This window comes from Seriola aureovittata, chromosome 13, assembly GCF_021018895.1.
Source record: "Seriola aureovittata isolate HTS-2021-v1 ecotype China chromosome 13, ASM2101889v1, whole genome shotgun sequence".
Classification (NCBI taxonomy): Eukaryota; Metazoa; Chordata; class Actinopteri; order Carangiformes; family Carangidae; genus Seriola; species Seriola aureovittata.
Genome location: NC_079376.1, coordinates 9,981,424 through 9,993,919, shown reverse-complemented (window position 1 = coordinate 9,993,919; position 12,496 = coordinate 9,981,424). Strand labels below are relative to the sequence as shown.

General features: G+C 42.0%; 1 protein-coding gene across 4 annotated transcripts in view; it reads right to left on the bottom strand.

The window, feature by feature from the left end:
• Positions 1-12,496, bottom strand: part of fermt2 (FERM domain containing kindlin 2) — a 44,057-nt gene that overhangs the window by 20,446 nt on the left and 11,115 nt on the right. For all 4 annotated transcript variants that reach the window (XM_056393067.1, XM_056393068.1, XM_056393069.1 and 1 more), the window contains exon 3: positions 4,452-4,685. In XM_056393067.1, the coding sequence (XP_056249042.1) occupies positions 4,452-4,685 (234 nt within the window). The remainder of the gene's footprint in view (positions 1-4,451; positions 4,686-12,496) is intronic.

Sequence of the window (12,496 nt, the reverse complement as noted above, 5' to 3'; positions counted from 1 at the left end):
AAAGATTGCTCCTACACTCACCGCATACTTGTGGCTACTGTCAGGATGAAGGGTGAGTGACGCTTAGAGTGCTTACAAAAGCTTGGTTGAGTTCCATGAGCAGAAATGACACCTTAGACAATAAGACCCCAATCTTCTATCCTGCAGACTTGTGGCAGTAACCAGGCCTAGAGCCAGAGGGGTTGACTGAGAGCCAGCTGGGCTTCCAAGACCTACTCCTTGGAACACATGATTCACTGCAGTGAGTAAGGCCAGCCACAGAAGAATCACAAACACCGTCACAGTCTAATTTTATAGCACTAAAGTTTACAGTACAAACAGATGGAGACCCTACATGGACAAAAAAATTAAAGAAGACTGATTTCACCTTCTGTTTTCCCCTATTCTCCAATCACTGTTATGAAGGGGTACTCATGGATTGATCAATACTCTGGAACATTAAATAAAGCATTTGTTCCAGGGAAGACTAATTAAACCAGGGGTAAGAGATTACTCACCAACAGTCGCAGTCCAAAGGAAAAGAGATTCCACATGCTCTGGATGTTTAAAAAATTTAGCGAATGATAAGTGCAGTGACGTTAGATTTTAGGTATCTGAAGCGACTCAAATGATGCTGTAACTCAATTCAATTGCATGAGAGACACAAATAGATCATATTTTTTACTCTGACTTCAAAAAGGTGCTATACCTAAGTATTTTAGTTTACAACAATCAAAAATTAACTAAACTTTTCAACAGAATATGAGGAAAGAACAGTTTTGATGTTATGTCAAAGACGTCTAAGTGCTATGTTGCAGAGATACTGGCTACTGAATTTATCTTCAAGGACAAACAAAACCTATCGATGTTAATGGCTTGGGAGTTGCCTAAGGGTGTTTTCTTAATCTATCAGACAGGAGGCTAAATAGGTGCTAAATGGCCACTCAAAAAGGATAATAATGCCATTTAATTTGGAGTTGGGGCTGAGGCCACACAGCACTCCTCCTGTGTTATGACAACGCAGGCCAGTCAAGCAGACCACCGGTGAATGGGCCATAAATCTGTTGGACCAAAACGATGAAGCAACAGCCCCTCACAAATTCAGAAAGGTGTCCGGAGGACAAAGCGCCCTGACCAAACACTTAACTGCAATATGCCTTCTCAACTGTCAAGTTCTGACTCATCCTCCTGTGCTTGACATCAATCCTCTCAGTCACTTTTCTTTCCTGCCTGGTCATCAAGGTCTACCTCCATTTATTTGACTCATTCTAATGTTTCAGAGAAGTGCTGACGAAAGTTACAGTATTGTTGCTGCCTCCAGACAATACTATTGTGTCTTCGTTTCCCCACATATGGTATTAAAGAAGTGCTTACTAAAAAAAAACACACACACACACACATACATATAAGTGGAGCAGCCTGATACTTGTTACCCTGACATGGTGGTTTGCTAAGAGCAGCAGCCTCATTTTGTACCGCCTCAGGCTCCCAGGTCCACAGTCATGTGCTAGTCAGTCGTGAAGAGTACATTTTGTGAGCTGGTTCACAGGAAGAGTAAACTAGCCTCCTCTTAGAGGGAGGAAGTGGCTGCCTGTGTTTAGTGTGTTGGAAGTGAGTCTAAGTTGTCTAGATGAGACAAGCTCATGTCTGACTAAGACTATTCACTGGTAAAATTACTCTTTACAAAAGCCAGAAGAACCTAGACTATAAATGGAGTTTTTACGATTTTGAAACTAGTATAGGAAATGCCTCCGATGCTGCCTAAAATACTGGATCAGGTATTAGTGGGCATGCAAGTTTATGCACCGATCTGGTAACACATAATGTACTGATAAACTTTATAGTTTCACACCCAGATAAAACAGCAGTCTTCCTGGAAATCAAATCTTCTTTGCAACTCTAAAACAGAAGCCTAAACAGGAAGTTGTTCTGAGACACTGGTAACTGCCGTTATAGAGCAGCAAAGAAGAATTGATTTCTGGTAAACAGTGTGATGTTAGCCATTGGCCGAGGTCACTAATAGGCCGGCCGCGATGTGGGTCCAGACCCAGATTCTGTTCGATAACCGAAAATCATTAATGACTAAATGATCATAAAAAGAAAAATCAATATAATACTAATGAAAGTAATTGTTGGTTGAAACCCAACAGAATTTCTACAGCATACAAACTGGCACCACAACACAACAAACTCCATATCTGACATGATCTACAGACATTAAAAAGGCACACAAACGTGGGCTCAAAAATTTTATCCTGCAACTAAAAGTGGAAAATCCCTAATGCTTTGACTTCGCTATCAAGTAAGCAGTGCAGCACAGGATGTAAGAGCTGCCAAATGGAATCAGAGGTCAAAACAGGAGTGGAACTGAGTGATTTTCATCTATCACAGTACATCGACCTTTTGCTGAGTCCTCCTCATTCCCAGCCAGCCCACATGGACTGTGCTTGTGTCAGGACACAGCTGCTATGGACATGGGAGAAGTACAGCGGTGATAATTGGTTTTATATTTTTTAACTTGGGAGTGTTATGTTGATTTTCTATGCTTTGCCCCTGTATAGGGCGCTCACTGTCAGAGTTTGAGTTGGGCTAAAGAGAATGAAAAACAGACAAGATAGAAAGTGGGAGGTAAAAACATACTGTGTGTTATAAAATAACACTCCTGTAAGCATAATATCATTCAAAAATGTACAGCATAATAATGAAAACAAACTATGGAGTGGGTGGGGATAAAAACAGCCAAATACTACACTGGAGGACTGAATTCAGAACTTGTTTTGGATCAGGAAATAACTTGCATGACCAACTGACAAGACGTGCCAGAGCAAAAAACGACTCCAAGTAAATTAGTATGATATCAAGAACTGGAGCCAATGCTTAGCAGCTCATCATTGAAAAAATCTTAACTGTCTTTCCGTATCTCTGCCCCTCCCATTCTGCTGTCTGGAGCAAAGGCCGGCCGGTTGGATAAGGCCTCGTCTCTTCCTGTCCCCTCTGATTCTCTGTGCTGTGCAGCTCACAGGCAGTCAGCAGAAAATGTGCACAGGAAACTGTAAAACTCAAAGTTGTCCAGATAACAAAAAATGAAATGCTTCCAGGTCAGACCAGCTGTTACTCAGCTCAGTCAGCTGTCACGCCCTCAGTTACAGTTCAGAACTTCCCCACTGTCCATTAAGTTCTGCTTTTTACAAGCTATTCAAATGCAACAGTAGAAGCACATCATACAGAGTGGGCCTTTACAGCCACCGTACATCTTGCAACATCATGGCATCTACTATGTCAGCCAAAAGCAATTTGTCCTGATTTCTGCAAAGCTGAAATATATTTATTAGAGAAGCAGCAGACATATCCTGAACCAGGCCTGGCTGAGGGAAAGGCTACAGGCCAGTTTCTCCCCTGTCTCCTGCCACTGCTTTCAAAAACACCTCTTTGTATATTTACCCTCAATAAAACTTGCTCTTTGTTCTTGTTCATTCATTAAGATGCCTCAGCCTTTTAAAAAAAATAAAATGCAAGATAAAATTAAAAACAAGGTTGAGTGCTACCTGTAGAAGCCAATAAAAACAGTAGTGATTCCAATGATCCTGTCTGCTGCACTCAGTCCAGTGATAAAGTCACAACAGGTGTGCAAAGTACCTGCCTGATGGAAGGATTTATATGGATGGTGGTTCTCCAAACATGCAAACCCCCCTGCAGACAGTGAATGTGAGTCAGGGGCAAGTGGTGAGATCTGAGCCTAGGAAAAGTGGCTGTTAGCAGGTCAGGGTCACCGGGGTCCAGTGTGTGACCTGTGACATGTCTCTGACAGGACAGTGTGGTGCCAATCATGGAAAATATCAATAGTGTGTGAGTGTGTGTGTGTGTGTGAGACCCTTGGGTATTACTTACACCCAGGGGGACAGTTAAATTGGGAAGTGTTATTAGCAGAAGAGATAGTAGGTAAGCCAGACAGTGAGCAAGAGTATGAGTTATTTACGTGTACATGAATCTGTACTTTGGTGTGTGCTTGTGTTACAAGCCTGAGACGGATTGATAATCTCTGTTTACCAAACATTACTGTAAGACCGATGGAGCCCACGTTCCAAGGACACAACTCCAGAGTTAACAGTGGACTACCAGTCAGGAGACGTGACTCTGGTACACAGAGCTCAGAGTGTGTTTAATAAACACGACAAATTGCCATGGATAAAAACAAAGTGAGAGGAAGGACATGATTAGCTCAGTTTGATGAAGAACATTTCCAGAACCTTTCCAAAAATATCATTTGGAAGTTTTTGGTTGAGCAGGGTGTGCTACTTCAGTAGGACTGGACTCACCGTTCTACACACAAAAGGAGTTTTATTCCCGTAACTCATCGCCAATCAGTCACACCTCATCCCACATTTACTTCATGACTGTTTTCCACATCACCACTAAAAATATGAATGCTGCTCTGCCTGCTGTCCTGTAAATGAGTCCTTTGCTCCACTTACTGAAAGTTTTGCAGATGTCGGAAACTGCCTTGAAGACGCGGTCCGAGAAGTTGACTTTGACCTTCATATGCTTCATGTTGGGCAGCTGGAGGCGCAGGAGCTTGTGCTGCGGCGTGAAGAGCAGCCTGGCGTCAGCTTGGATGCCATACTTGTCCAATGTCCAGTGGGTTTTCAACAGCCATGTCTTCTTCTTCTCCCACCACAAAGCATGGTCTGACCAGTCCTTTTTCACATCTAAGGAGGGGAAGAAAAGAGAAGAGGGGATGAGTTTTACAAAGAACTGCAGAGATGCAAATGAAAACACAGCAAAGCCTTATGTAGTTTTATATATTATTATATATTTGCATCACTTGTCTCAACAAGGTGAAGATACTGTTGACAAAGGGAAAGTGTAACCACAGCACTCAGCCTGTATCGATCTCACTATTCCGACCTAAGCTCACCACATTTGTCCCTCCAGGGCACGGGGGGTGACATTTAGGGTGAAGGGGGGAGTCCAGAAAAGGTTTGCACTGGGGCGGTGAAGTCAAAGTGAGAAGGAGGAGACAAGTGAGTGTGTGAAAGATATGGCTGTTTGTATGACACTGTGGGGATATCAGGTTCATACCTCCCTCTTTGTTCCAAAATCTCACTGTGATCCCTCTAAAGCAGATACAAGTCACCCAAAACCCCACATAGCTCCCAGGCTTTCGCTCCGCAGGGGCTCAGCACAATGGGGATGGACCTGTGGTCTCATGGTGTGTGTGTCTGACTTCAAGGGTAAAGGTGAAAACCGCAGGGATTTAAGGGAACTCAAAGCAGCTGTTTTGCAGATCACCTTGCTCTGGTTTCTATACCAACAGCATTGTCATTGGGCTGAAGTTGTGTATATGAGCTGTAAGTCACTTCAAAGCTAAAAGGTAAAAGTGAAGCATGAGAATTCCTCTTCATCCATGTCATATTTATTTATCCCTCTAATGGCAAACATTCACAAAATAGCCAAGTATGTTAAGCTAGAGTAAGTCAACATGAATGGCAGGCCAGCTGGCTCGAGAACAGACTTCTTCGCTGTTTACATGCACCACATGCTGTGCGTATGTTGCGTTATGTTCAAGTTTAAAATATAATCGCCTTTTTAGCAGAGTATGATAGTTGACATGGAGTGAACAGGCCTATAGTTTTATATTTCCAGATGTCCCCCCTGAATAGTGATGTCATTACTCTAGCATTAGTCCAGGAAGGCACTTCCCAGAGCGGTGTCTCATTTCCTCCACCCACGTAGCCCTTCATCGTTTCTCCAGCCTATCCTCTGTCTCTGTCTCTCTCTCCCCTCTCACTGAGTCAGTGTCCAGACACAGACGTGGGTTTGCTCAGTCACCCTTTAATCAAAGCATTCGATCTTAACTGTCTCAACTCTTTGCATAGCCGTGTCAGTGTTTTCATCAAAGGCCTGACTGAGGAGAAAATGGTGCTTTGTATTGTCATAGCCCACTGTTAAATTTTCCAAAAAGCTAAGAAACCAGTCAGCGAGACGACAAGTAGTTAGGTAGGTCCTATTTACATGTACCAACTCATATAGGTTCACATTTTTTACAAATCTGTCTTGAAAGGAGAGGTGTTGACCTGGGAACTAATCATATCGAGCTGTACCGTACTGTTCTGAGCTCTGGCCTTGGACCTTCCTTGTCCTCACTTGGTACTGGTTCCTGTTTCTGACCCGCAATCTACTTGTGGACGTTTCAGTCATTGTACGGACTGACATCCATATGTGCACTTTCTCTATGAGCTGGCAGGGTGTCTGGTTTTATTTGATTCTACTCTGTTATGTGTATTTGTTTTCATGTGTGTATGTTGTAGAAAAAGTAAAATTTCATAAATGAAACTCATATATAAAAAGAAAAATATCTGTGCTTTAGGTTCAGGAATTACTGAAAAAAAAAAAAAAAAAAAAAAAAAAAAAGAACAGACACGAGCTGCACTTTGTCCCCCATTAAGGAAACACATCTACTTTGTATTCAAGGCTGGTAGCACATTAGCTAAATGTGGCATCAACATATTACATCTATTTATTACATGAAGGAGGACACAGCTACTAATGGACATACTGAAGCCGTAATGGACTACAATTAATTTCTTATAAATACTGAGCAAACAGCAGTTACAGCAGTGGTTTGGTTTTAACATCATAATCTAACACTGACTGATGCTCATTGCTTCTGCTCACTCCGACAGGAAGATGATCAGCCATGTTAAAAAAAAAAAAAAAAACAGGGGAATGATCTTGAATGTTACCCCATGGTGATCTCCTCCATATGTCAATCAAACTGCTTGGTGCCATGGTAACCTAAACCTTGAGTGGCCTTGTATTTCCATGCGCTGCTATTGTTTTCCCTGACCTGAACTTTACATAGGGTAGGGGCATTCATATGCATTGTTGACACTCTCCTGCTGATCCCGTCTAAAAGCTGAATGAATGGGATTAGCGGGTGATTGGGTGAAACAACAGATTGGCTGCTTTGAACCAGGAACCAAGACTCCTGTAAAGCACACTGGGATGAGGAAGAGATTACACTGGTGATTAAGATGGGGAGGAAAGTTTGAGAAGTAGAATGCCTACCAGCATCTCAATGCGGATGCCACTGTGAAGGCCTAGGACTGTGTTGAACTGTGAGGATTGTTTGTCAAGCTGTTGGGTTTTATACTGTTTACTCCGACAGGCAAACACTTGAGTGAAAACATTCCAAGCTTTCTGTCTGAGACCCCTTGTGAGTTTCTTTCTCAGCAGGGGGTCTAGCTGTCATCGCTCCATTCTCATGCCTCAGCTGTGCAGAACACAACTTCACTGCTACCATCAGAGAAACTGCTCCCTTATGTGTACTGCAGCTATTAAAGGCTGAAATAATGAGAGGGAGTAAGGAGAGGAAAATTGAAAAAATAGACCTGAATGTATTTTCATAACTCTGCTCACAGTTTTTCCTTTTACAAACTTGTAATTTCTGGTGTCTGGGAGCAATGCTAAACAGCTAGCATTAACATTTGGCACTCCTGTCTTCACCACAGACCACGTTCTATAGCTACATCTTCATACTCAGCATGCATGACCACCATACAGTCTGTGGCAAGGCATGAATGCACGTCTTGGATGGTCTCAGTTACCCTCAACACACTCTCAATGGCCCCACTGCTCCACTGTTTCCTGTCACCGCCCACGACCAAAACCTTACTGGACATAGTCTTTCCTTCTGCTTGCTTGTGTCATTACACAGTGGTTCGATGTGTTGTGATTGGATGAAGGCAGCTCACGTAGGCGTCCATTGGGTTCGTTCAGCAACAAGGTGGTAACTCAATCCACAGAGACGGAGGGAGAGAGGCCCAATGGCATCTCCCAGCTAAAAATACAGCCTGCCAAGCCTGACGTAATGCAGCAGCATGAGAAGTGGGGGCCTAAGTAATTGGGTGCATTAAATGTGGACCCACAGCCCCTTAGTGGAGTGTGTGTGTGTGTGTGTGTGTGTGTGTGTGTGTGTGTGTGTGTGTGTGTGTGTGTGTGTGTGTGTGTGTATCTGCGCAAGAAGAGTCTGAAAGACAAGGGGAGGGGAAATAGAATGGGAAAACCATGTTTTATGACCTCTGCAGGACATGAAAGATGATACAGAGATTGTGTGTGTTGTGCATATGTGTGGGGGTTTGGGGACATATCGGAGGGGAGGGTGTTCTTAACCATCCATTAACTACATTAGTTCTGTGTGTTTGTGCGTGTGTGTGCTTTAACAAGCTAAATTAATCCATAAATTGTGTCAAACTGAGTTGTTTTCATTCACCACCATCACCGCCGCAGCTCTCGACCAAGACCGCTTCCTCTGCTTTGCGCACCAGATACCACAAACAGAAATATTGCTTTCAAAACATGTGGATTAATACTGCAATATTCTGAGAAGCAATTGCTGAGACGAAACATTAAATCCAGACTTCAAATGTTGTATTGTTGCAACAAAAATACATGGTTTGCAGGGCTCTGATTGGAATAATACAGGAAATTGAACTGTCCATCCTTCCCACTCCTCCCCATCACTCCTCTTTACTCTCTCCATCCCTCCCCTTCTAGTCAGAGTATCTGTGGTGTTTACATTAGGAGACAGCTATGTTTATGGAGGCCTGACTGTGAGGGGGAGGGGACGGGGTGGCAGAGGAGAGGATGAGAAAGAAGGAATAAGAGAAAGGGCATGAAAAGGAGAGGAGAGGAGGATGAGCAGAGGACTGGGAGTAAGGCACAGGAGGAAATTAAAACAAAAATCTACATGCAAAAAAAAAAAATAATAATAATGTAAATGCATAGCATCTACAAATTTTATCTCCTCCATTAAAATGAAAGCTGTATTTACACAAATAGAATAAAAACAGAGAGTAAAGATTTCAGTACCCTAGTTTGCATCCACTTGTTGCTAACAACACATTTGACACACATATACACGCACACATATTTGATACCTGAACACACCCACCTATTTTTTGTTTTGTAAACATTACTTGGCTATTTTTCCATCAGAAATCTGTTGTTTATGTTGTTTCACATTTTATTTTGCTGGTCAATATTTTTCCATCTGTTGCAGAACAATATTATACTATATGTGATTTTGGAAATGCAGTGCTACATTTAGTCATATCATTAAAATCAAAACAGCTTCTCAGTAAAGTTTGAGTTTAATGACAAACAGAAAGACAGAAAGTGGAAAAATAAGTTTAAGTCACATGGATTTGTGTGTTGATTTGCTGATAATAAAAATGCTAATGATCAATGCTGACAAAAAAGGACATGCTGTGGTTATGTAATCAAAATGTAACACTGAGCTTTTGCACTAGAAGGAAAAAAAAAAAAAAAAACCTTTGCTGTTCCATGTGCACTCAGTGCCTGATATTTTCTCCTTACACGGCTTTAACCAGCAAAGCTGTGACAGTCAGCTGATGCCTAAAGCAAAATTCAGGCTCATCTCCTGCATCAGTGATGGAGGTGATTTAAGAGAGGTCGCAGTTATAGGTTAGGACTTTCTCACTGCGTTTGCACAGTGAGACTTTTTTCTAATAAGGTTTTTCATAAGCTGTCAGAGCCAAGCTGTTGCCGTCAGTGATAACCGTGGCCATGCAGTGCAAGGCTTTGTCATTTTCCACCATCAGCTGATAAAAACATTACAGCTGGGTGAGGCTGGTCATGCCGTTTCCTTGGTGACTCCTGAATGACGCGGCAGGAATAGTGGTGCAAGGCGACAACTTGTTTTCATACATAACAAAGACACAGAGCGACAGGTTTGTCAGTGTTATTCTCTCTCTCCCTCACACAGTTTAAACCCCTCTACAATGTGAAGGCCCTTCTCCTTCTGAATACATTCCACGTCTTATTCAGGTTGAAGGTTGGTATTGACAAGCATAGATACAGGAAGCAAGCACTGTCCTTAAATTAGATCTGTAACTGTAAATGGCCTTTAGGCACTCCCTTGCTCGTGCAGTCATGCTAGATAGTATCGACATCAGATACCCAACATGTATACAACAGCTTCGATAGAGAGATGATGACATCTCTTTAGCAGACATGAGATAAGAGTGTCCCACAGGTTTACAGTGGAAGATTGAAGTGATACAGCCCCTGGCTTGTGCGCAATACATTCATACATGTCAGAGACAGAAGAGCAGACAAACGTGTTTCTGGACTCGTGACAAATGATCCACAGATAATCAGCTACATCCAGAATTCATACTTACAATGCATCCATTACATCTATCTCTGTACAAATAAGATTGTGTAATACTGGCAACACACCATGTTGCCCAACTCTGACACCAGCAAAGGTGAAGCCGTAGACTAATGTGTTTATCTGTTCCAGCTCTTAGGTCCCTTAGGTATCCACAAACCAATACCATTTAAACTCAAGTGCTTTCCATTGACAGGCTGAGTTGAACAAGGTTAGCTGAGCTTATTTCACTCGAGTCAGTTATTATACAACAGCTCAGCTTCCTGCCAACAGTCCATCAAACCCAAACAGGCCATTCATCAAGGCATTAAATATGCAAGAAACATTGCCTTTAGACTCAGATTCTGCTAACAGGCAAATCCAGAACATTTCAAGCCGTCAAGCTTTACATGACAGACACATGCCGTTAAAGCTTTTTAGGCTGCAGAAATAAGAAACAAAGGTTCATCAATATTGTTCTCTGTGTCAGTCAAACACAGCTCACACAAGTCAAAGATCCTTTAAGGTCATGGCAGGACTAAAGGGAGTCAGGGGACATTGTGATGTGTTATTGATTTTATTGAGTGTACCGCCATTGCTTCCCACAAACAGACATAAACCAGTCTAAAACTGGATGAAATATTTTTAATGAAGTAAGGTATGTCTGCGCACACACACACACACACACACACACACACACACACACAAAACATGCTCATTCATTTATAGCCTAAAGAATAGAGGATGAGCCAAGGGTATGCTTGAGGATAAGCACTGTCAAGCGCTGGTAACACTCACACTTCAGGCCAGATCTTTGGTGCATCAAGGTTCACATCTTAGCTCACCTGAAAGCTCCAGAGGATGAGATGAAGCTGCTTTGGCAGAGCTGAGGTAGACAGGAGAGCTAAGGCCTACAGGCACAGTTGGCTGACAGACTCTACACCAGTGTAAGAAAATAGGCACTTTTCCTCTGAGTGTAGTAAATCAGAAATCTTAAAAGGAAATTTAGGAGCATCCAGCCTGTTAGAGAAAGAAGAGAGTGCAACAGTACTGGCTTTGATGCATTAGGAGGGGCCAGGAGGGCCATTAGAGGAAACCTCCTTAGAGACATAGAGTTTGTATCCATTTGTGTCATAGTCCAAACACAGCAAAACAGTGGGGGTACTCCCCCTCCGCCCTGACACAGCTTTATACAATTAAGTGTTCAGGGACCCGGTGGAATAATGACATTACAAACTCTGGGTCTAAGATCAATGGAGCAGTTAGACAATATTCATCTGTCCTTCTATCCATGTATGCATCCTGCCAGACGTCCCCTTAAGACTCTGATAAGCCAACCCAGTGATGCATCTGTGAGTTCCACAGGAAGCTCGGTTGCTAGAAACCTTTAGCAGAACCAGCATGTTTAAGTGACACTTCTGAATACTTGAGGCTGATGAGCATGATTGCTATGGTTAGATATTTGCACAGTCTACAAGCAAAGTTGAAACAATTAGCTGATTTATCAAGTAATGAAGGAACAGACCATTCTGATCATCAATTGACCATTTTCAAATTAAAACACTAAAAGATTTCTAGTTAAAGCTTTTTAAATTGTGAAAATTTGCAGATTTTTTCTGGTTCATTTTAATATAAATTTGACTATTAGTCATACAAAATAAGCAATTTAAAGACATCATCTTCAGCTCTGATGACATGTGACAGTCAATTTCTTTTCTTTCTTTTTTTTTTTTTTTTTTACATTTTTCTAACAAATGAACCTGCAGAGCAAACAAGAAAATGATATGAGTGGGAAACAGTTAAACTGCCATGTTAATCATGTATAAATGTTAAGAGTGAGAGAGCTGTAATTAAATTATTTCCACAATGTATGCTCAGTCAGAACTGCCCTATTAAAACTATTGGATATGAAAACAAACACCTCTCTTGCTGTTTTGCTCTGTAAAAAGGGAGAGAACAGAGAGGTGGGGACAGGTTTAAATGAATGAAATGTGGGCTGAGAACCTAAACAAAAAACTCCAGATCAGTTTACTCCATTGACACACAGGTGTGTGTGGTGTTACAACAACAATGTGCTGCTCTAACATTTCCTTCCACTGGATCTACTGTGCTGCCTACCACTACAGGAAGGCAAGAGGAACGAAAAGCAGCAGGCTTCAGATTCCCAGAGGAGTCATGAAAGTTTGTTCCGCTGCATGTTTAAAATGCCAAACATAGCAAATGAAATCATCCTTAACAAGCACAGTGATCTACCAAGAAAGTGGACAAACAGTGAAAGCTATGGAAAACAAAGATATTTCGAACATGAAAATCTGATCACGCTGTACTTTTTATATATAAAAT